The 23,823-nt window shown below is 46.2% G+C and overlaps 1 protein-coding gene across 2 annotated transcripts; it reads right to left on the bottom strand.

The window, feature by feature from the left end:
* Nucleotides 1-243: 243 nt before the first annotated feature.
* On the bottom strand, nt 244-18,748 carry SPINT1 (serine peptidase inhibitor, Kunitz type 1). 2 transcript variants are annotated; one of them, XM_027887570.1, is made up of 11 exons: nt 18,615-18,748; nt 17,959-18,433; nt 9,582-9,733; nt 8,664-8,802; nt 7,390-7,560; nt 6,696-6,722; nt 5,613-5,738; nt 4,658-4,708; nt 3,712-3,882; nt 2,978-3,034; nt 244-2,178 (listed from the first exon to the last, which is right to left on the bottom strand). In XM_027887570.1, the coding sequence occupies exons 2-11, from the start codon at nt 18,386-18,388 to the stop codon at nt 1,982-1,984; spliced, it is 1,521 nt and encodes a 506-aa protein (XP_027743371.1). In that variant the 5' UTR covers nt 18,389-18,433; nt 18,615-18,748; the 3' UTR covers nt 244-1,981. The 2 variants fall into 2 exon arrangements, with proteins under 2 accessions (XP_027743371.1, XP_027743379.1); XM_027887578.1 differs by having other exon boundaries at nt 8,664-8,799.
* Between the last annotated feature and the right edge of the window lie 5,075 nt (nt 18,749-23,823).

Here is a 23,823-nt window from a genome sequence, read left to right as displayed (position 1 = left end):
AAGCCATGGGACCGTCGCTCCTGCAGCTCTCCCCTGAGATACCACAGTCGGGGCAGATGAAAGGGTGGGAGATAGCAGGCATGGGAACGGTACCTGCCCCCTCTGCAGGTCATTGCTCCTCAGACACCACTCCCAAGCCAGATAAAACAAACAATTCCTTTTTATTATCAGAGTGAACACAAAAAAAAAAAAAAAAAAAAAAAAAAAAAAAAAAAAAAAAAAAAAAAAAAAAAAAAAAAAAAATCAAGACACTAGGTTTTATTGCTTAGGCCACGACAGGCTGTGGGAAAAACAAAGAGATGGAAGAAATGGTATGAGACAGATCATGAAAAGCCATGAAGGAATCTGACCAGCCCCAGGGACACTCAGGTAGATGCCCATCACAGGAAGAGGCATGCAGTCAGATTGCCAGCAGGATGGCAGTGGTTTCTTTACTTCCAGCCCAGGCATCAACCCAAGGAGGTAGCTCTCCTGGCACTGCACTTGAGAGGACCTGAGCCATGTCCTGAGCTGGGCATGGCTTCACCAGAGCCTTCCAGAGCCACTCTGCCCTTGGCCCTGAACTAGTCCAAGCACTGAAACCAAAGTCTGCACATAGATTTATGCATCTTTCATACACACACACACACACACACACACACGCATGCACATATGCAAACATACGCACCGGTTTCGTCTCTCTTCACAGCAGTTTTCCAAGAGCAGCAGGCACTGGAAGTTTGGGGACTAGTGCTGACCCCATATCCAACAAAGCACATCAGGCGCTTCACAAACAGCTACTTCTGCCCCAACAGAAGTCCTCAGCTTACTGAGGTACAAGCCTGGACCACAGAGATGCAGCAGTACAGAACCAGGAAGCATCTCATTGCAAAGGGACTATGGGGGAACACAATACCTTCCAAAGTGGGGGTTTGGTTATGCTGCCCTGGGGCCAGGGATGAGCTCTGGACCTTGAAGGATCAGGCTTATCTTGCACAGGGAGGGACAAGCCAGCAGGAGCAAGGAAGCCTGCAGAGATTAGCTGGTGGTACCCAGTCCGCTCCTGTGCTCTGGGAGGTGCCAGGGACTCAGGTCAGGCTTGGAGGAACACACAGCAAAAATAAAAGCTGAGGCAAAGTTTTAACTGTGAGGGAGCTGGGTCCTTCCACCCTCCCCTCATCATCAGCAGGAAAAGTAGGGACCTTTACTCCCCTTTCATGTGAGAACAAATAGATATTTTCTCAATGTGTCTGGGGTCAGATTGAACACTGGAAAAGCAACCAGGGCAGCTCACAGAGAGAAAAATGGTGGACATGTAGTATACACAGGAGGCTGAAACACAGCAGCCAGGTAGAAAAAAGTCTAGGTGTGCTTTTCTGTTACAAAGCAAGCCTGGTGATTAAAGCAGGTATTTCTGTTTCCATCCATCTTGAAAACAGGACCCGCTGCAGAGCGTCACAGAACTATGCAGGTCTGGATGGTTACATGACTCCCACAGACCTCAAGAGACTCACCGTGGCCAGGAAGATTGCTGTGAGGTAGGGCCACCTTGCAGAGGACTGGGAGAAAGGGAAGAAAGTACAAGGCTGGGTGGAAGAAAGTGGCACTTCAAACAGATTGCTGGCTCTGGTGAGCTTGCACCATTCACCAACATAAATGCTACACAGATTCAGTCCCAGGGTCCTTCAGGAAGTTGAGCAGAGTAGTGCTCCAGGTTTAAGCAGGAAGATGTAATTCAGAGTTTCACTGGATTGTTTGAGGTTAAAAAGGGATGGATATCAAAGAGCATCAGAATGCTCCCAGATCCTCATTTTCCAGAGCAGCCATTTAGCCAAGACAATCACAAATACTAGTACTGCCAAATCATGGCTTGATCTTGGCCTGATGCTACAAATGTCTTTACAGAGAAAAAGTCCTTCAGGCACAGGCCCACGCATAAAAACAGAACTCCAGAGGTTCTGGGGAGTGCCCAGTGTTGAGCTGGAGAGAGACAGGCTGTAGGTCAGACTGGTTTGGTGGCACTGCTGTAAAACAGATGCTCAGTGTCCTCTGTGGTGGAGAGGGTTGAGTTGGTGGCAGTGGCAGGCTGACGGCGACGGCTGTTCTTCTTCTTTTTCTTCAAGAAGAAGTAGCCAATGATCACCAGGACCACCATGATGCAGATCCCGAGGAGTACAGCAATCACTACCTCAAAGGCACCTGCAGGGATACATGAACACGTCAGGAGGGATGCTCTGATGCGGCAGGAGTGGTCAGGAGGAAGCAAACACAAAAACCACTGCTGAAATTGTGCTGGCTAAGAGAAGAGGTGGGCAATAGCTGGCATGACAGCAGGGTGGTCACTGCACAGCTAGGCAAAGAAGAAAGACGGCAAAAGGTATGGGCAAGGTTCAGCCAGCCTGTCTCTCCCAAATGATGGTTCCCAGCATTTCCCAGATGCACCACGCCCTCTAAAGGCTGTTCCCAGAGTTCAGCAGACTTGGCCATTTGACACCCCTGGAAATAACAAGTCCTTCTGCAATTCTGGCCTTGTGTCATACCTCAACAGGCCCCCAAAGGGTGGTCACAGAAGGCACCTCCTGGTTAGGACAATGCTGAGGAACTGAGCTATGGTGGGTAGGCTGAATTTGTGGAGAAAGCGCTTGTGCGAGCACTTGTTCTTCTCCAGCCAAACAAACTCCTGCATTATCAGTGGAGACAGTCAAACATGATGCATTTGAGAGAGGGTGTAAATCTGAAGATTAAATCAATCTCTAGAATTGAAGAACAAAAGTGTATAATTTCAGGAGTTCTCTACTGAAGAAAGAGGCCTCTGCAGTAAAAAGACTTGGCCCTCAGGAAGAATTTTACTTGCCATTTTTTTATATTGAATGGTGGAGCATTCACGCATGTTGATGGAAAGAAAATCAGGACCCTCTATGTGAGCTACTGAGTCACACAGGTGACACTGTTGTACTTTTTAGGACAGGGAAAAGAAATAAGCAAGATCTGTACTCACTTAAGATAGCAGTTTGGGACTCAAATGATTCCCATCTTCGGCCAATGACATCTGCTTCTGAATTTGGAAGACAGAGGGGGAAAAAAAGGTTGGCAACAAGGGAAAAGACAGGTTTCTGAGGACTGTATTTCCAGTTCTCTGAAGTGACTGAATGCATACAGCATCCCTTGACAACCATGGTACTAAGCTCTGAGGCAGGCTATGAGGCACAGTGTAGCTGAGGGTGGCTGAAAAGCAGAAAATCAGCAACAGTTTGCCTCCTAACAGATACGGTTTGGCAGAATTCCTCCTGTTAGCTTCCACAGCAACACACGCAAAGCACTACAGAGTAACCCTTTCGCTTGTTTATTTCAAACTTCAGCCTAGTATATGTCATTGAGGATTTTCTTAATTTCTCCTTTCTTACTTGAGATCTGGAGCCAAGCTAGAAGGTTAGACTCTCTGTAGACCATGTCTCTGGTTAGTTTTGTTATGCTCCTTTGTCTCTTTTTCAACATCAGTACCCAAAATGCTTTCCAGCTCTGAGAAATTACAGGTTGCATTGCAGGAAGATGCTGTAGATACACCACTCCCCATAAGCCATTGGTCACTGTGGGTCATGGCCAGGGTTTGAGAGCAGAGCAGCTTTGACTTGAAAGCTCCCAAGGCACAACCTCTTTGGGACCACAGAACTTAATCTGAAGAATTTTCACAGTTTGATCAGTAAAACTCTAGCCCTCGCTATATATGCTTACTTGTGATGCCTGAACATGATTTCATGCACTCTTCCTCTTCTTTGAAGTTGTTGTTGTTGCCACCACAGCCTCCATAGGTGAAGGGGTCACATTTCTCTGAGAATGGGTTATAGTACCAGCGGGGGATGCTTTCACTGCACTGTCCAGTATCAGGCAAATCCACGCAGTGACCTGGCAAAGCAAGGGAGAGGTGTTCTAGCCCAAGCAGTGTCCTTATGCTTTCAACAAAAGAGCACAAGCACTACAGCAGACAAAAACCATAGCCAGAATAGTGGCTTTCAGGTCCCCACTGCCCAGTTGCCAGCTGCTCAAACTGGCATTGTCAAGACAAGCTGCCACCTGCCCATAAACCCAACTAGCAAGGAGGAAAAAGGAACATTAGAGGGTGCAATTATGCTAAACCCTGGATTCAATTCCCCACGGAAATGACCTCTCCTCCTGGGGAGGCAGAAGGGAACATGAGGAGCCTGGACACACAGAAACCACAGATTGGCTCGGGTCTCCTCTAGAAGCAAGCTGTATTTCAACTGACTTGGAATATACTCTTTTAGCCCAGTGATAGGTCCACTGTCTACACCAATACAAACAAGGCAAAGGTATGGGATTGAGCACAGCCACTGTTGTGTCCCCCACGCTGCTTTGGTTTGCAGCACTTCCAAAAAGCTGCTGCAGGGTTTTGTAGAGCCCATGTACTGTGCCCAGCAGGCAACATGAATGAGACTTGCTTGGGCAGAAAATGTTTTGGCAGGACAGTGAAAGGCTGCTCTCAACAGCTGTCCTCAAGGTCACAGAACAGGACCTTGCTCATTTTTAATGCAAAGACTATCCAGATGCTATACCTAGATTTTTTGGATTTATACAAGGAAGCAGTTTTACCATGAAACAACAGACTGAAAAAACCAAAAGCTGGTAGAGGTTCAGCCTATGTGCTCTGGACTGTACATACCTTGCTTATGAGTGACATTGATTTTCTGCAGTCTATTGAACTCACGAGCATCTGTGAAGGAAACATTTCATGTTAAAACCTCTTTCAGCAGTTGAAAAGAAATGCCTCCATCCATGCAGACATGGGCAGGTGGGTCTTTCTTGCACATTCCTTTGCTATCGCAAGCCAGGGAAAGGGAGCTATCATTTGATGTACTTAAATATCTCAAAGCTATGAGAGGAATGTGAGAAAAATAAAATGTAACAAAGAGAAACTATTCCCAATTTCCATTCCACAAATACAGAGACAAAACTAAGGAAAATAAAGGCTGCTTTCTTGCTTTTGTTTTCCATTGAAAAGTATTGGAAAACTGCTATCACTCCAGGTTTTAAGAAGACTAAGAGCACTAACGTAGAATATAAGAGAGGGCAAAAGAGATGAATTGTAGGCTTGCAGCCTAAAAAGGCAGCAAAACACCCATATGTAGGAAAGAGATTATGGAAATTCTGTCACAAGAGGGAAGGAGGGATGGAGGGAGTCAAGAGAGAGTGTGGACTTGGGCATCTCACCACTATGCATTTACATTAGCATAACATGAGCATGTTAAGGGGACTGTGTCACTGGACAGACCGGGAGAAATCATGGTTTCCTTTCCTACTTCTCAACCCTGTGAGAGCAGGTGAGGTCACACAGTGAGAAAAATACTGGAAGGGGAGGGAAGGACAGGCTCTGAAGTCTTACAGACAGGTGCAGAGAAGACAGTCAAAGAGTATTTAAGAGGCAGAAACATCACAGAAAGAAGGTCATCTTTTGCAGTCAGCAGAGATACAGGAGACGGCAGAACATGCAAATATAATCCTGCAGAAGGAGATAATGCAGTATCAGGAGATAAGAACAGAAGACACCAAAAAGCATTGATTTAGCTCCTGTAGCTTACATAGCAGTCATCCCTGGACAGATACCACAAAGTACTTACATTGTTCACAGTACATCTCATCCGATCCATCAGCACAGTCAAGAGTTTCATCACACTCCAGATAGGCATCAATGCAGCAGCCATCCTTGCATCTGAAGAAGGGGGCCTGACAGTTCCCATTGCATACTGCATCAGAAACAGTTCAGATAGCTCATTAAAAACTGATTGTTTCTCCCTGCCACACAGGTGCTTTATGAAAAACTTAAAAGCTGCTGAGAGGGTTGGCAAACAAGAAACAATGCAGATTGGTAAAGGCGTCTCCTCAGCACCACCCTAGACTCAAAAAAAAAAAAAAAAGATTCCTGATTATAAATGAAACATTGCTCTGGGAAGAGCCAAGCTTCTTCTCAGGAAAGAAGTACACAGATGGTGGAAGCAAGAAAGAGCTACTCAGGAGGAATATAGAGACATTGTCCAAGCATAGGGGATTAAATTAGGAAAGTCAACCCAAAACCTACACACTGGACTGCAAGAGCTTCAAAGCCCTTTGCTCCAGAGGTATTCCCAAGTGCTGAGTACTGTACCTAGTTCTGAGCTCCCCAGTGCACCATAGACATTGGCATAAAGGGTGACTCCAGCAGAGGCTCAGCAAGGGCCTGCTGCACAAGAGCTAGCACGAGGTTACAGAGAACACAGAGGTTATGGAGAGGACAGACTCATTTCGGAGGTGCATAGTAATAGGATGAGCAGCAATAGACAGGAGTTGCAACAGGGAAAAGCAATTCAGTGTAAGGGTAAAACATTTTAATGAGGGTCAAACACTGGCACAGTTTGACAAGAGAAGGTGTAAAATCTCCTTTGCCAGAGATACCCAAAACTGGATGACTACAGTCCTGAGCAACATAATGTGACTCAAAGCTGGTAGATTTTGAGTAGTGGGCTGGACCAGATGACCTCCAGAGGGAATTCCAACATGACTTATCCTATGACATGAAAGTAAAAGGCTAACTAAAGAAACTAGTCTCCAATGCCTCACTTCCCACACTGACTGAGTCTAGTCAAAAGCCACAGGAATGGACATGAGGACATGAGACACTGAGCCCAAGCTCACAGCAGGATCACACCGTGGTACAGGAGACTCACCTGGCTGTTGTCGCCCACCAACAGAACCTGAAGAGACAAGGGGAAAAAATAAAATAAATTTATCACTACATCATTTTGTCAGCTCAATATCATTGCCTTCATATGTCACCTAAGAAGTGCATATTTTCTGGAAGGAAGCCTTGGATGGGTTAGGGAGGTGAAATATGGATGCCACCCACCCAGAGACCCTAGATTAGTACCCACATGAGGCAGGCCTGGAGGAGCAGAGGGGAACTTCTCACCACTAGCTAGAGGCTACTTCCAAATGGTCTTTCTTTTCCAAGGCTTTTGCCTCCTTCTTAAACTGTTTATCTGAGGCAGCACTAAATGGTTCTCAGAACTTGGCCAAGAGGGTATTAAGGAGGGAGATTAATTTCATTTGGGGAGTGAAGCCCTTCTGGTCCCCCACAGCACAATGCTGCCTTCTGAATTTAGATTTCAGATGACACAAAGGTTTGGTGAGGGCTTCTGCTAACAGAAGCATACCAGGGACATTTGCCCAGTGGAGCAGTGCTTCAGGAGCTGGGTTAGATATGTTGGCAGCATAAGACAAGGACTGCCCATCCATAATTAGCCTAGGCTCCTCAGTTTACTGGGCTCTAACCAGCCACCAGCCAAGAAGCTGCAGTACCTGTCTACAGGGTTATCCCAATCCTAAGAGAAAGAGGTGGCTGGATTTTCCGGGAAGACTCACCTCTAACATTCTTGCAGGCGAGTTGACACTCCTCTTCCCGTAAGTAGTTATTCTTGTTGGGCTTGCAGCCACCAAAAATGAACTCCTCACACTGCTGAAGGCTCGGGTTGTAAAACCAACGTGGAAAAGATCCCCGACACCAACCCACCTTCTTAGGGGTCAAACAATGCTCTATTAAGAAAGTTAACACAAAAGGCTCTGGTTAGACAAGTCCTTTGAAGACCTTTTTCCTTTGTATATGTGAGGGCATAGGAAGTCTTTCAAAGGAGGACTGAAAGATTTGTAAAATCTTGAGCAGCATGGGGAAGGAGAGTAGAGAATTGTGGAATGCATTTTTTAATATGAAAGGCAGGGTCACAAAACCAAACTGGAAGGTGCCATATCTATAAAACAAAAGGAGCTGCTTCTCCATAAAGCACATAGTTAAGCTGTGAAACTCCTTGTTTCAGGATATTACTGTTGTGCAAATATTACATGAAATCAAAAAGGGATTAATCCATGGTTATTAAAAACAAAAGACACTATCTTCTGCTTAAAAAAATATTCCAGCTGCGAAATCCTTGGGGATTAGTCAAGCATAGTAGGGATATACTGATCACGTGTCATGTTCTTGTACTCATTCCAAAGTATCAAGTGCTGGACACCACTGAATGCAGTGTACTGGAGTTTGGTCAGACCATTAGCGTCACTTGATATGACTGTTCTTATATTTTTATGGTAACTGTGGTAAGTGGAGAAATCCCCTGCTTAGCTACTAGTCAACCATTTGTCCATAAATTTCTTGCTCCTAATGCACTTGTAGTGCTGAATATTTTTATCATTAAACAAGGTCAATAACGGAAAAAACGTAGAAATAAAGCCAGTGACACTTTGAATGTCTTGCCAATGGCTTTACCTACCCTGCAGCCTAAGGGCTTTCACTGCAAAACCACAGAGTCAACAAGACTTCTCAGGTTCTCCTGTTTTAACCCCTTATTTGCACCCAGGCTTCAGACCCTCTGGTGTCACACAGCACACGGCAATGACAGGCAGAACAGGTAGGGTTACTGCAAGCCACTTCTGCTGCAGCAGTATGTGAAAACCCTAAACCAGACCACTATGAATGTGGAGACCTTCCATTACCGGTCCAGGCTTTTACTGGAAAAAGCTGGCATTCAAGCCCAGCCTTTTGGTTGTGCTCTTCTTCCATCTACCCCTCTGAGAAGAGCACCAGTAATGCCAGAGCACCACCAGGCTTAAGTGCTCCAGCTAGACCTCTGTGCGCTCAGGCTCACCTTCCGTCTGCTCGGAGTTCAGCACCATGATGGTGATGTTGGTGAAGTCTTGCTGTTGTGCAGTGTCCGTGACAGTAAGCTGGAAGACGTAAGTCCCCACCTGCAGGTTGGAGATTTCTACCTGGTCTTCTTCGTGCTTCTGAGAATGCAAAAGAAAGGCTTATGCATGAGAAAGTACCTCTAATGAAGGAGTGAGGGAAACCATGCAAGGCCCACATTTCTGCATTAAGGAGAAAGGAGCTTGGATGGAAACCTTCAAGCAGATGTCTGCCATTAAACATGTCTTGGTGCTACACAATCCCCTAAAAATCATGGGCTGGTACCCAGCTGGAATAGCAGAGAGGACAAATGCCACAGCATAATTAGGTATTTTATATTTTGGGTCATTGTGAAAGCACAAGAGGAAAAAAACAAAACTCTTTGGAGAGGATTTTTTTAAACACCTGTAGTTTTTATTTTCCTTTTTAAGACATAAAACCTATTAGTATATAGGGAATAAGGTAGGTGTATTTAATTATTTTGTTAGAATAGAAAGCTACAATATTATTGACACAAACTTTTCCCCTATATTTACTTAGAAAATTGAACCTTTATTTCCATGCTGTCTCCGTGTTTGGTTACGTTTCAAGGGAACACAGCCTCGCCATACACTATTTTAATGTAGTATGAGGGACTTCTCCCCCTCTCCCACCCGATGCTTTGGTTGGGCTAGGGCAAAGGGAAAAGGAAAGGAGCACTTGCTGATTTCCACAGACCCCTTAGCACTCTAGAGCTTGCCATTGCTGATGTTCAAGATCAGGCTCGTTGGTGGACTGGCTTGAAGAGGCAAGGACAAGTCTAAGTCAGGGCTGTGGCCACCCACCTAGTGCAGACCACAGGTGACACTGAGCAAACTACTTACTTCCTTCAGCTCCCTACCTTCATCTCCACTGAAGGGTCGCCAAGGATCTGTTTCCATTCATAGCTGACTATCCCTCGGTCATCCGTGCTCTCTGTGCCTCTCAGCATCACTGGCTCCCCTGGCTGTACCCTCATGTCCTTGACAGCGCGGGCTATTGGAGGACGGTCATCTGCAGAAGAAATGTAGAACAAGAAGCGGGTAAGAGGCTGAAGGGTCCAGTCCTTGTCTCCAAGGGAGGGGGTTCTTCCAGACTAAACCAATACAAACTCCTACTGCGGAAAGAAAAACACTTCTATGCAGCTGTACTCCTTGCAGTCTGAGCAAGCAACAGGCAATCAGTACCGTTAATACTGCACTCACTAATCTAGTAACTGCACAACCCACGCTGGCAGTGTCTTTGAACTAGCTGGCTCACTGGCCACTTCTGTCCACAGGAACCACCATTAGAGAGTCGCCCTGTGGGTAAAGCCATTGTGCTTCTGACTGTCGAACCACATCCTCGCAAAACAGCACAGAGCAATCCCCACCCTTCACTTAAGGAGATGGCCTGATGTGGGTGCTGAAGAATGTGGAACTGACTCTCATCATTCCTACTACCATCCCTAAGCACCACATTAGTGTATTTAGCCAGAGCTACACGCTGTGGGACTTGGATGGGAAATATCCCTCCTCCAGCTCATCTTCCACCTCACTCTACGGTATGCATGCCTTTAAAACAGCATAAAAATGCCATTCATGGGGTTGTTATTTTTGTGCCATTTAATGGACTAGCTTACCAGCAACCTCCACAGCCTATTAAACACTCTTCCAGACTGTAAGTGCAAGAGATGAAAATTGATCCCTGCCTGCACCAGCAAGAACAGCCTATACAATAACACCATTGAGCTTGACTCATAACTCCTTTTGGCCTGAATGTCTCTGATCACAGGCTTAGTGCATAGCTCAGCCCATAAAACTCCACCTGGTAGTGCCTGTACCAAGTCCAAGACTCAATGTTCCAGTTCAACCTGAGTCTTCTGTAAAGGCACTGACCATCATTTATAAGCTAGATATAAATCACTCTGCCATTACCCTGTTATATCGACTGCGATTGAGAAGGGGAATAGTGCTTAAACGCCTTAGAAAATCACTCCATCAGCTGATTATTTTCACTGTTGCAGACTTGCTCCTAAAATCCTGTTTGAGTGTATTTAGATTCAGATCCCAACTGCTGGCTCTTACTGGACTGAAGGGACATTTAATATAAGGCATATATATGAACAAACCTGACATTCAAAACAAGCTATTTAATTCTTTTGTCACTAAATGCAGTAGGATAGAGGGCTTTGCAAGAAGTATTACAGAGCAGTTACTACAAATCCACCCAGAATCTTCTATTTTCTGCTATCTTTTGCCAAATGAAGACATACTCGTTCTATTCTGGTCTTGCTGCCACCAGAAAATCTCAGGGGAAGCAAACCTGACCATGTTTACATATCCAAGAATTGCACAAAAGGAGGGCACTTGTGTGCCAGTCCCCTGAGTGCCACTCCCCTGGGGCTCCCCAAGCAGCCTGCTCCCAGCTGCAGCCCTGCAGTCTGGTTTTATCTTTTTCCTTTTCATGTAAGTATTGGGTGAGAACAATATGGAATCAAGCTCATATTGTTGAGCTTGATCCATCCACCAAAACAGGCAGACAAGACCAAGCTGGACTGAAAGAGGTCAGGAAGATGACACAAGCCGAGATGCCCACCCCGGTGTCCTGTCCCCTTTGGGTGAGCCACAGCTCCCTGCCACTCTTTCCTCAGGGCTGTGTGCCAGAGTGATGGGTCAGGCACAAAGACTACTGAAAGACATCAAGCAGGGACAAGAGTGCCTGGCATCTCTTGGGTTTGAGCAGAGACAGTAGGACAGATCAGTGGAATTTTGCCTTATTTTCAAGTGGTCTTGCCATGAGAACATTCACAAGCAAAAGCGATGACTGGAGCTGGCAATACCTTCCAAACCAAGCAGCCCCACAAACACCTTGTAGTACACAGCACTACAAGCTCTGGAAAGAGGAGACATTCCTGCCATTCCTGCCAGGTAAATGATGCCAGGAGACTGCTAGGAGAAAGGCAGCCTACTCCCTCCCACCTTCCTGCCAGAGTGAGCCCAGCAGGTGGGTGCAATTGCACAAGGCCACTTTTCAACAACACAGAGGCTGATCATTAACTCATGACTACAAATCATGTTTTTCCTTTCATTTTTAAGCACTTACATTTTAAACAAAAAATTGCAGGCCAAGCAGTTACTTTGCGTTGTGAATAGCACGGTGAAGTAAAAGCTCAGTTCTGATCAATGGTCAGCAATTTCTCCAGATTCCATCACTGATTAGCCAAATTTCCTGACTCTCCTCACCTCCAGAATAACAGTCAAGAATCAAGTTCCTCATCTGTGGTGACTGACAAGGAGGAACATTCACTTGAAATTAAGGACTTCTTTTTCAGTTCTATACCTTTTCTCCTCAGAATGTCTGAAAGTTCAGTGACTGGAGAATTTCTGCCACAGTGACCAAATGAAGTGTTCCCTGGCAATATGGCTGTTGTCCAGCTCGGCTTCAGAAACTAGTGCTTACTGAGCCAGAGCAAGTATCAACAAACTGCTTGTGGAAGGGAGATTCTCTATTCAGTTTGTTTTGCTCTGAAAGTCTGCTGGAAAAATGAAAGTTACCTTTGCTATAATGCTCTTTTGACTATGGAAAGTTTCTGCTGTAAAACTCTGTAATTAATGGGGAGATTAAAGCTTTATGATGCTGTTCTGTGGTGTGCTCCTTACTGTGAAGCATGTGCTGCTGGAGTCACATCATTAAGTGACAACTTCTGCTTCCATTTATAGAATGCATCAGAAGGGGAAATCCAAAATGCTTAAAAAATTTTTATTACTCACAGTGTATTCATGCCTCAGTCTCTGATTTTTGCTTTTTTAAAAATTTCATCTCATTTAAAGGCTTATGCAGTCAGTAGTTTGTCTGGCTTCACCTCTAGTGAGTGAACTTGAACCAAAGTTTAATGGGGAACAGGAATTTAAGAGATAATAAATTCCTACAAGGGCTGAGAAAGTAAGCATCTAGGTGGAGGGAGAGACCCCACTAGGGACCTTGCTATCCGAACCTCCAGGCACCAATGAAATCCCATGGCAGAAAGCACTTGCAAAGCTCCCAGTTTGGGGGCTTTTCTTTTGGAGCTTGGATATTAGCTCTTGTCCTCAATATACAAATCCACAGAAAACCAGATTTCCTCCATTCCAGGGCTCATGCAGATACACCCTGAGTAGTTGAGACTACAAAGCAATGCTTAAAAATATCTCAGAATAATTTGAGGTTGTCACTAGAAAGAGCTAAAAAGCTTTCTCATATGACTGAGGGGCTCTTACAGCCCACTGCTGACTGCCTTTGCAGGAGCAGCTTGCAAAAGAGACAAGTGTGGCTTGCGCTGGGGATACTGAGGCGCTGAGAGGGGAAAGACCTCACTGGAGACAAAAGCCACTGATCAGGCCAAGAGCAGAGACAGGAGCAGAAATGAGACCACCCAAATTCCAGCATCCAAAGACACACAGCCTTGGAGATTTCAAGTGACGTAAGTCAGCTGAACCCGCCTGCTGCAAAAGCGGGTGGGCAGCAGTGTGGCTCTTCCCACAAATGCTGAAGATCTGGTCTTGCATTGCTTTCAGGGAAGACATTCTAAAGCAAGTAGCTTTCTCACTCATCGACACTAGAAAACTCTCCACTTTAGCAGGCAAAATGAGGGATGACGCTCCTGCCACAGTGTTAATTTGCCTGAGGAGGGAGGGAGAGAGAAGGAACAAGGCAATGCAACATAGTGCCTGGAGAAAGAGAAATACAGGCTCTTTTTCTAGGGCTTCATCCTGGCTGGGCAGCAAAAACAGTTATGATAAAGCCACACAGTTTTCCAATAACTCACAGAGCCAAGCAGCTCTCAGCATTAGTTCCCAGATGTAGTGGTTTGTAAGAGGTGCACAAGGCAGGTCAACGTAACCTCTCTAAAACAATACAGTATGTCTGAACAGATTATATTTTCAGAATAATGTAAGTTGCTGGTACCACCAGGTCCCCTCCATCCTTCCTTGGGTTGTAGGAGACCAGTCTTATTTGCTTTAGCAGGCAGAGGGAAAGACTCTACTAAAACAGCACAAAGATTTGTGGGAAAGATCGGTTTGTTCCTCCAGTGTCTTTAGACCGGAGCTCCAGTGACAGGACATGATGTAGCCACTTCAGTAAATGCTGCATGACAAACACTGTTTCAGAGCAAGTGGAGAGGAAGATGCTCATGACCTAGTCTGAGCAGGGAGCTGGACTATATGGTCTTCCAGGGCCCTTCCAGTACATGTTAGCCTCTGAATCTGTGGTGTGGGTACCGAATGGGCAACTGCCCCTCTCCTGGTCTGAGCTGAGTGCTGGAGGATGAGCAGCTGGCTCAGGGCTGGGGATCATCCAGAGGTAGACCTGTTTCAGCCCAGCTGGGATTCCACCACTGCTCATTTTAGTTGCACTGTGCCCACAGAATGGAAACAAGCGTGGGACCAAACACTTGAGGAGGGATTAGCTTCAGACTTGGGGAGCTCTCTTTTTTTTTGAATGCATTACCACAGCTTTAGCTTGAAAATCTCTCTCCATGGTGAGGCAGAAGTAGACACATCCTGAAGCCTGTGGTTCCCCAGCACTTCCCATCTCCCACTCACAAGCCCTGAATTCAACAGGAGGAGAGTGTTACTGAGCATTTCACAACCACCACAAAAGGTTCAGTTCAAGAAATGGACGAAGGTTCAGGGAGGTTATTTTCCTGTTTCACACCCAAAACTGGTTTGCCTAGACCAGAATAAGCTCGGGCTAGTTACTCAAACACTGGGCTCCATTATTACCAATAAAGTGCATGGTGAGCCTGCCCCTCCCGAATGAGCCAGGCAGAAAACTCGCACCAAAGTTCAGTCGGAGAATCATTTAAGATCGTGCCTTTTAACAATAACATCAGAGACTTCAGGCTGTACGTTAGCTAGAAAAGGCAAGGAACAGTGCCAAGCTGTAGTCACCAGATTATAAAAAACTCAGAAGCTCTTTTTCTCCAAAATACTGAAAATACACTCAGATGATGTGCAGAAATCAGATTTCAGCTGTATTTATTGTTGCCTGCACCCACAGGTTTTTCTGAAGTCATAACACCGTAAGAATGGCCACAGTGGGTTAGAGTATGGGTACCCCATCCCTGTGTTCAGTTGCCAACAGTCTTGCTGTGGATGCTTGAGCAAGAACAGTGCAAGTACATACACTGATTTCCCCTTAGCACTCTCCCAGCTTTCAGCTACTTCCACCTGGCTTCAGAAACACTCCAAGATTAAATATATCCATTCAGCAGCCCCCTAGCTGTACTCTCTCTTTCAAGTGTTACCTAATCTCCTCCTGAACATATATAAACCTCTTAACTCAACAGGTCTGCTCCCTGTAGTAGTAGTGTGGGTCTTGCAACATGTGACATTTTTGTTTAATGTCACCCACTGGGATCACTAAATGGATATTCACTATTCACTAGAAAAAACATGCTTTTAGTCCTCATTATTGCAGACGATGTCTGAAGATTGCCACAGGCAAAGGCTCCTAAGACAGACACCTGACAGCAGCATATACAGGAAAGGAATGAATGATAAAGCAGCAAATAAACTTCCTGTAGAGACCTGGAGCCAGTCTCAGGAGGCTGGCAGTAACCTGGGCTCCCAAGCAGCCATGAAACTCCACACTGATACAGCACAGCAGCAAGAAAATTACACAATTTTGTTGCCAGTTCAAAACCTGGACCAAGATTTTTTGCCTATAAACATTTGGGAGGAAAATGTGACATGCCAAAAACAGCTTCCTTGTTTCACCTGGCCTCTTCAGGCATTCTCAAAAAGTCGGAAGCAAAAATGCTGGAGAGTTTCCTTATGCTGCCAGGTGGATACACTCAGTGCCCAGAGCCTCCTCCATCCCGCCTCCTGTACCTGCCCTGTTGTGCCCTTCCCCTTTCCCCCTCAGTGACAGCTAGGCATCCACCTTCCTGCCCAGACAGGCCCATTCTTTCTGCACGGACCCAATTCCAGCATCACGGCTGGAGGGGCTTGGGGCTTTGTTTGGGTTTTTTTTTGGTTTGTATCTGAACTAAAATGGAGATCTGCATTCTTAAGTGTCTCATCGACTGCTGTGGGGAGGAGGGTCCAGATGATTTAACCCTTGTTATTATTTTCTATTTCTCCAGTAAAACAACTTCCATCATCTCTTTCCCTGCCACCCTCTGATGTCATTCAAGGTGATTCAGAATCAGTCAAAGACAATGCCTAAAAATTTCAGGAGAGAAAGGAATTGTGTTTCCCATCAAAGTACAGCATGGACACTGCAACTGATCCCAACACACAGAAGCTGCCCAGTGTCTGCTGCTACAGCTGGAGACCTCCCTGGCTTCTGCCAAGAGTCAAACACGGGTGTAGAAGAGACCGAGCCCTTCCTACACCTGCAGCGATATCGTGGCGCAAGCCCCACGTGAGCAAGGAGGGGCATACCCGCCTCGGCAGGCAGAGTAACCCGAACTGCATTTCTGGCATGTTTTTCACTTCTCACTGATAAGTCCTCCTGGGTCTTCCTGCTCCACTGCAGCCATCTCAGCATCTGTGAAAGAAGCGTTAGGGTTTGCAAGGCAGCACTTGCCTGTTGGTGGCTGGGATGCTGCAGCTTGGTGCTGTATGTTGGCAAACATCACTGCTGGCTGCACAGAGAGGTCAGTGACCCAGGGACACTCTGAAGACTCACACACATGCAATGTCAAACCCTGGGACCAGCCAAAGGAGGAGGAGTTTGCAGTCTCCTTGTATGCGCACTGGTCCACAGAGATGAAGAGATTGAATTGCTCAACGGTACATTGTATTTTAATCTAATCTTGTGAAATCAGGATGTTCTGGAGATGATGCATCCCCCTCTCCTCCTACAATGAAGCATATAGGAGTTCAGGCAGCTGCTAGCATGCCACCTCCAATCCTGGTGATGTGGCCTTCAGTTCCTCCCTAACTGCAGCTCCCAAGAAAAGGATTTTGACCCTGTGATGGGGGTGCAGAAGAACTACTGCAATAGTGAGACATGTTTACCAGAAGGTCCTAAAATCCAATGGGAAGCCATTAGTAGGGACAGAGGACAGGAGGACCACTTCTTCCACATTGCTGTTCAAACCAGAAACACCCAAGGGCTGTTCCAGATAAGTCCTGCTCTACTCTGAAACCCCCACACTACTACTCAGGATGGACAAAGTGGACAGTGTGGGTTTGGTGCCATTTTCCATCTTCAGCACTTAGAAGGCTTACAGGCTGACACATCCCAGCAGAAGATCAAAGACCTATTCAGCTCACATCATCGAGCCCAAGCCCTTGTAGCCACCTGGATGCTCCCCTTGTCATCTTCACAGATCCTTCCCTTCCCACAGGTGGGCTGGGAGGGGGTGTGAGAAGGATTACCAGTACAGATATCCCCTAAAAGCCCTGCCCAGGCATCAACAAATAATAAACTGGTTATGGTTGCCAAAGACCCAGCTGGGCTAGAAACATCCTGGCCTCATTAGGCTTCAGCCAAAACATGGAACAAGGAGGTAAAGGAGAACTGCTGTGCTTTCAGTGTTTCCGAACACACTGCAATTCTTTGGGGACAGCAGAGTGTGTAGCTGCAGAGTGGCCAGCTTCCGATTAGTTTGTTTTCCACCTGGTTCTCTGAGTCCTAGTGCAATCTTTCAGAGCAGGGAAACAGGGTCTGGGGAAGAGAAACCAACCTCCAATGGGGAAATTTTCTAACCAACTTCCCCCAGCTGCTCCTCTCTCTCCCCCAGCAGCAGGGACCAGCCCCAACAAGCAGAGCAATACTGAGACACCTCACCATCCAGGGTGCTGTTAAAAGTAAGTGGATTGCGTCCTGCCTCTAGCCCCTGAGCAATTAAGAGATTAATGCAGTCTTTTAAAATCTGGTGATGTGTAGATTTTCAGAGGATTTCACTTTCCAACCTCAAAGGCCTAGGGGGAGGGAGAAGAAAAACAGTATCTTTTTCTACATTGTCAAGTAGTAAAACTTCAGACTGCGTCTGGTAATCATACACTCCACCCATTTCAAATAGGTTAAAGAACATTTCCCTCTCCATTTACTAAGAGGCAAACTGAGGCACGGATCTTAAACGAGTATCAAGGTTAGGGAAAACCTTTGTGGCAGAGAAACATACAGAAACACCATCTTTAGCATCACTTTATCCCAGCTGTTTGGCAGCACTGCTGCACAAATGATGGCGGGAGGAGCTGGCACCAGTGGCCATTAATGCTCTTCCAGACCCGCTTTGCAGAAATCCCTTATGGGCACCTTACCACTAGATCCGTGGTTCTGCATTGCCAGGTAGGAATCGTACACGTCCTTCTTCAAGAAGTTGAGAAAGCCGATCTTCCTGGCAAATCTGCAGACGAAAGCCTGCTCGTAGAGGCAGTTGAGGAGAAAGCAGCCCCGGATGTGGTCTTCCTCCGTGCCCGAGCCTTGCTCCACGAGAGCCAGGTTACAAGCCGGGTCTTTACAGCAGGCTCTCATGCAGTCCCTGCTCCGATGGACCATGGGGGACGACAGGAAGGTGGCTCCATTCTGGACGGAGGCATCTGTATCCAGCACCCAATCTGGCAGTCCTGCCGTAAAGTCCTCCAGGCACATTTCACCGAAGGGTCTTTCCTTCTGCCCTTCGCCGAAATCCAGCGCCAGCACGAAGTAGATCCACGGTACAAACCATGGACCTAGTCTCCCTCTGGCCATCTTGTCCTTGTCCGATTCCCAATGTCCTGAGACCTTAATCCTTTCCTAAAGAAAGGGAGAAGACAGGTGAAGCTAAGAGGGACGGTGTTTAAGTGTATGTCACCCCGGGGCGAGAGGGGAGCCGAGCATGGCCGAGGCCGCGCTCAGGATTCTGGCTCGCCCCTGGGGTAGCGAACGTGCCCCGACCCTGCAACTCATCCCCAGGCATGTGCTCTCAGCCCCCCACCTGGACGGTCTCCGGTGAAACTGATCCTGAGAGCGGGGTATTCCCCTTGTCCCGCTGCGCCCTCACCCCCTAGGTGCGCCTTCCTTCCGTTGCGTCCAGCGGAGACAAAGGCACAGAGAGCGCAGGAAGTGAAAACCAACTACCTGAGAGAGAAAAAAAATCAAGTCACTCCCCTGCACGGTGAATTGCGTAAGAGGAAGGGGAGGAGAGACAAGCTGATACGATCGTCTCGCGTCTTGGAGGAGAGCCCAATGAAGTTCTTTCGCTCCCGCAGGTGCAAGAGCACGCGCTCCGGATGCATCCCCCTGCTAAGGATGCTTCAAAGGAACTGAAAGCCGGTGAACAGGCGGTCTGTGTCCTCTGGCAGTCGACCTTGTGCTCTGATGTGGCCAGTGGCACGGAGCACCACTAACTAGGGTCTTGCTAACCCGAATTGAGTCAACTTTGCAGCCCTGTTTGCAGTGCCCACAGCCATTGATGCTGCGAGGAGTTGCGTGCTCAGTGTAGGCATCTCGAAATTATGAATTTTCTGCTCTTAGGACACAATATTCCTTTTGAGTGAAAGCACTCTGGAACATATTTGGAGGCTGCCTGCCACCACAGCAGTGAAAACTTTTAGTAATCACACCCCACTGATGACCAGCATTTCACTGTTCTCCTCAATCTCATTTGAATCAGGCATGGTCCATTTATAGTGCCCTTGTCTTGCAGGACAGTGATGTTTGGGGTCACAGGAACACAAAGGCTGCCTGTCCATGTATTCTTTTCTTTTCTGCTTCTACGTGCAGGTCCATGATCAAATTCCTCTGTTCAACAGATACACCTGTGTCATCTGCCCCCCCTGTCTGTAAACAGTCCTAAAGCCTCCAGGCGAACTGTTCTTATCCCTCTGTCATTGTCCTTAGGAAAGCAGGGAGTGCTGGTAATTTGCTTGGGCATTATTTGTAATGAAATATTTCATCACTTAAAACAACAACAAATGTGAGATGGCATTTCATGGTATGTCTCTGAAAAGAGACAGCGAGCAGCAGCTATGTATCAAACATATGCTGGCTTTGGGGATCATTCTGCTGTCTGGCATTTCAGTTTTTGCTGCTTCTTTCTGTACCTCTGATCCAGTCTCATGTATCTTCATAGGATTTATTGAGAGTCCTTAGAGACATGTTTACCACCTCCTGGCTGTCACAAACACCATGGGAACATAATATTGTGGGAACATTATTTTTTAATATCTATCGTGACATTCTATGAGAAAAGTTTTAAGAAAATACTTTCTGTGGCCTGACGCTGACATTTGTATATAGTACTGGCTTCTGTTTGGAAAAGGGAATTGTGTTGATTTGGCTATAGTAGGGCATTAAAAAATTAATCAGCAAAGCCTAACCTGTGAAAGTGGATAGTAGGAAACGTGCATCTAGAAAGCAGTGAGATGTTTGTTTTCCTAGTTGGCTTTATGAATCTTTATCAGAAGAAGCATGGATGTCTCTCACTCCATACTCAGCCTCCATCTCTTTACCAGGTCTTTTGGACCTGCCTACAGATCATGCAAGCAGTAAAGAGGGAGTTGACTTTGCTGTCCTGAACATCATCTCAATACCTGCAGGAGAAATAAAAACAACAAGGTTGTCTCCTTCTTATATTCTGCACTGCCTGAGGCGCTCTGCTGGGAGTTCTCTCTTGTATTTAATCTGGAGGAGATTTTTCCTGGATAAATATTCAAAGCCTCCAGTGTGGAGCCAGGTGAGTCTCAGTGCAGTTCCCCAGCACTAGACCAGGGAGCTAAGGGGTCAGATGGCCCCATGGCAAACCAGCCATGGATATCCACACTGGCAGATATCCACATCCATGTTTGGATATCCACACTGGCAGAACTGGTCCTGAACAGTCTGGTTTGGTATTTTTGCCTTATTGCCAGTTACCTAACCTACCTCAGCAGTGGTGCTGTGTTACAAAATCTGTCAAAGGTTTCTTGCAAATGTGAAGGACATGACGTGTCTTCTGCTTGTGCCACACAATATAACTCCTACAAGCTCAGAGCTGGGAGAATTCCTTGACTGACATCTCTAGAGTGTGTGTGTGTGTCCCCCTCCACCTCCCTGCCATTTTTTTTTAAACATTTATGAAAGGATGAGCCACTTCATAAGATGATCTAGCCCAGCCTTTAGAGTAGGGGCTTTTAATAGCTTTTGCTCTCAGCAGAAAGCTGTGCTATCATTCTGCTGCAAGATTTTCTGCTGCTCACTCTGAATGTCCTTATAGTTACTTTATATTTGGGTTTATTTAATATATTTAGTAATAGCACAGTTTCTAAATATGCCAGTTGCTTCTGGAGGGATTCAGTAATTAAGACTTTAACTGAGATTAGTCCTGAGGTTAATGACTTCTGCTAGGAACCCCTCTCTGTTGCAGCAGCTTTTCTTCCAACACGCTAACTCAATTTTTGCTCCTCTAACATAGAAATCCCAGTGCAGCCCTCACCTTCTGCAAAGTTAATAAAATCCCATGACTTCAGCTGAGACATGTGTTATTCATATCAGCGTGAAGGGAAAGTAGGGTGTGTGATTTTATAACTTGGGAGTGCTTTTAAGGGGTCCTGAAACAGTGAGTCATTGTTAACTTTTGTCTATCTTTGAAGTCTGCTCTCAGTCAGGCAATAACTTTGCAGGAGATGACTCAGGGGAGTAAGCCACGCCATAGTTTAATATTTGACTAAGATTAAAAGAGCTTAGACACACATGGCTTGGTGTATCACCTGCCTTCTTTCTATGTGATCACTCTTGAGACCCCAGTACCTGTTAGCAGCTGGATGCTCACCTTCCAGCAATAGGCAGAAAAACAAGGATGGATTGGTTCAGGTTCCCGTTTGCCAAACTGTACAACCCAGCTCCCTGGCATCACCACCTGCAATGACTTCCTCACAGCAGCTTGTCCCACCGGCTGCTACAGATGAATCCATCCTTCTGTGTTTTACCTGGGAACCACTCCATGTATAATTAACGCTTGGGAGACAGGTCTGCTTGCTTGCTTGTTTTGTTTGATTTGCCTCAGGTTAAACGTCCTGGTGTGGTTTAAGGGTGAGACCCGGATGCAAGTGACGGCACAAAGATGTGGCAAAGGAAGGAGACAGGAAGGGATCTCATCAGACTATGACTAATCACTGGTCCTGTGGAACAAAGGAAGAGAAAGGATGACAGGCTGCTGAGTCCTCCTGAGAGCCATTCCCATTGCATCAAGGGTAGCTTTGGGGAAGGGAGGTACAATGAAGGTATATTGTTTCTGCGGGGACCTTCTTGTCCTGCATGGCACTGGGTTTTATTTCAATGTTACTAATCAAGGTAAATCCTTAAGGGCAAGAGCACTGGGAAAGGAAGAAGGGGAAACAGTGTCTAGATTGTTACATGGAGAAAGTATCTGCACTTTTGTCCTGTCTATACTAGGCTTTTACAGGTAGATAGGTATGGAAATGTGAAGCAAAGAACCTTCAATTTGCAGGAACTAGAATAAACTTACATTTCCCCCTGAAGTTCACAGTTCACAGGCAACTTGAGCTGTTCTTCAAAGCACTTGTGAGTGGAATAGGATTTTCCATGGTGTTCCCCACGGCCTCTCCTTCTCCATCACTTCCTACAGCGTCATCATCCCTGGAAACCTTGTTTCAACACCTTCAGCCCAGCTGCCAGTGGAAAAGTCTGCTCTCCCCTCTGGTTGTAGATGGAGATTTCCCTGCAGATGTGAGCGGTACAGTCCCTGCAAATGTAAATGCATCCTTTCAAGGGGATGAGGTCATAATAAATTTCTTGGTGCAAGAGCTGTACATCGTCTGCAAGCCTGAAATGTTGAAAGCAGGCTGGAGAACAAGGGAGACCCCCTCCAACTATTCAGCCGGTGCTTTTCTCGTCTTTACCATTCAAAGACTTGCCGAAACCTTTGTGCCACATGAAAACACTGATCATGCTATCAGTGCTGTGGGCCTCTTTCTGTAGGGAAAGAGCAAAGCAATACAAGAGGGAGAGCAATAAAACAACACAGGCAGGTTTTCAAAGATCCCCAAATAATCCATTTGGCATCTAATTTACATTGTCAGCTTCAACTAACTATTCAAGAGGAAAGGAGGTCTTCTTCCTCAGTGGAGGTGCTTACTTATTTCACTACAAGATGCCTGAGGATGGACACAGATCAGGACAATTACTTTCCTGAATAATGAGAGGGTCTAGGGTTTACTCCTGTGGTGTTCCAAAGCAGTAGGTAAAACTATTTTTTATTTACCCTTCTCAGTTGCTGATGAGCCATTAGCCTTTATGGTTCACTTGACTGCTAGTAAAGGAGACCTGAGGCAGGGCAGGTGTGCAGGCTAGTTTGTCTGAGCTCTTTATTGCCGAGACCTGTCTGTTTCCTGAGGCAGGGCCAAATGGTGCCATTTTGGGTTGATCCGTCAAATACTAAATTGGGAAATGTTTTCTTCTGTCACTTCTCATTCTTCCTTCTCAGTGCCTTTTCATTGCCTTGTGAAAGGTGAGACTGTCAGGGGAAAGGAGTAAGTCTGATTAGTGACATCTGACTGAAGAATATATAGGCTCCTCTCTGCACGTTGGTGGGAAGGTAGTAGTACTTCTCAGGTGAGAGGTGAGGACTGTGTGAGCTGGAAATCCCAGCGTTTTTCCTGAAGTCTCCAGGAGGTGAGGGTGAGAGATGATACACTCTCCCTCATTAGAACTCTGGGGCAATGGTGCAGCCTTTTTGGTTTCCATGCTCCCACGGAGACACCAAAAAATAAGGGAAGTGGACGATGGACATCAAGATGCTGGGTGTATTGGTATTGCTTACTTGGGACTCTGGATTTTTTAAATCTCCAGTCCTGGCTACATTTTCTGATCTGCACAACTTTTTTTCTGTGCCTGTTCATGCTCACAGGAAATTGCAGAACCTCTTTACCTTGTGGTGTCACTGTAGTATTGATACAGTCACCTCTGCTGGCTTCACTGTTTTAATTTGTGTTAACTATCATGTTTGTAACCACAGTGAAAGTGATTATTTTCTAAAGCAGGTGGAGAGTGGCTTCTGCTGTCTTGAAGGGAAACATTCCTCCCTAGGCTGGGACTCAAGGGAAAGGGGCTGACCTGGTTCTCTGGAAAGATGAGCTGGGGCTCTACTGAATTATTAAGTACACACCACAGCCATCAGCTCCGAGAGAAAGAGAGGCACCAGCTTA

The sequence above is a fragment of the Empidonax traillii genome, unplaced genomic scaffold, assembly GCF_003031625.1.
Source record: "Empidonax traillii isolate 1590-97213 ecotype Southwest subspecies unplaced genomic scaffold, ASM303162v1 scaffold11:size2795301, whole genome shotgun sequence".
Lineage (NCBI taxonomy): Eukaryota > Metazoa > Chordata > Aves > Passeriformes > Tyrannidae > Empidonax > Empidonax traillii.
Note: the sequence above shows the minus strand (reverse complement) of the source record. Positions and strands in the feature narration are given on the sequence as shown.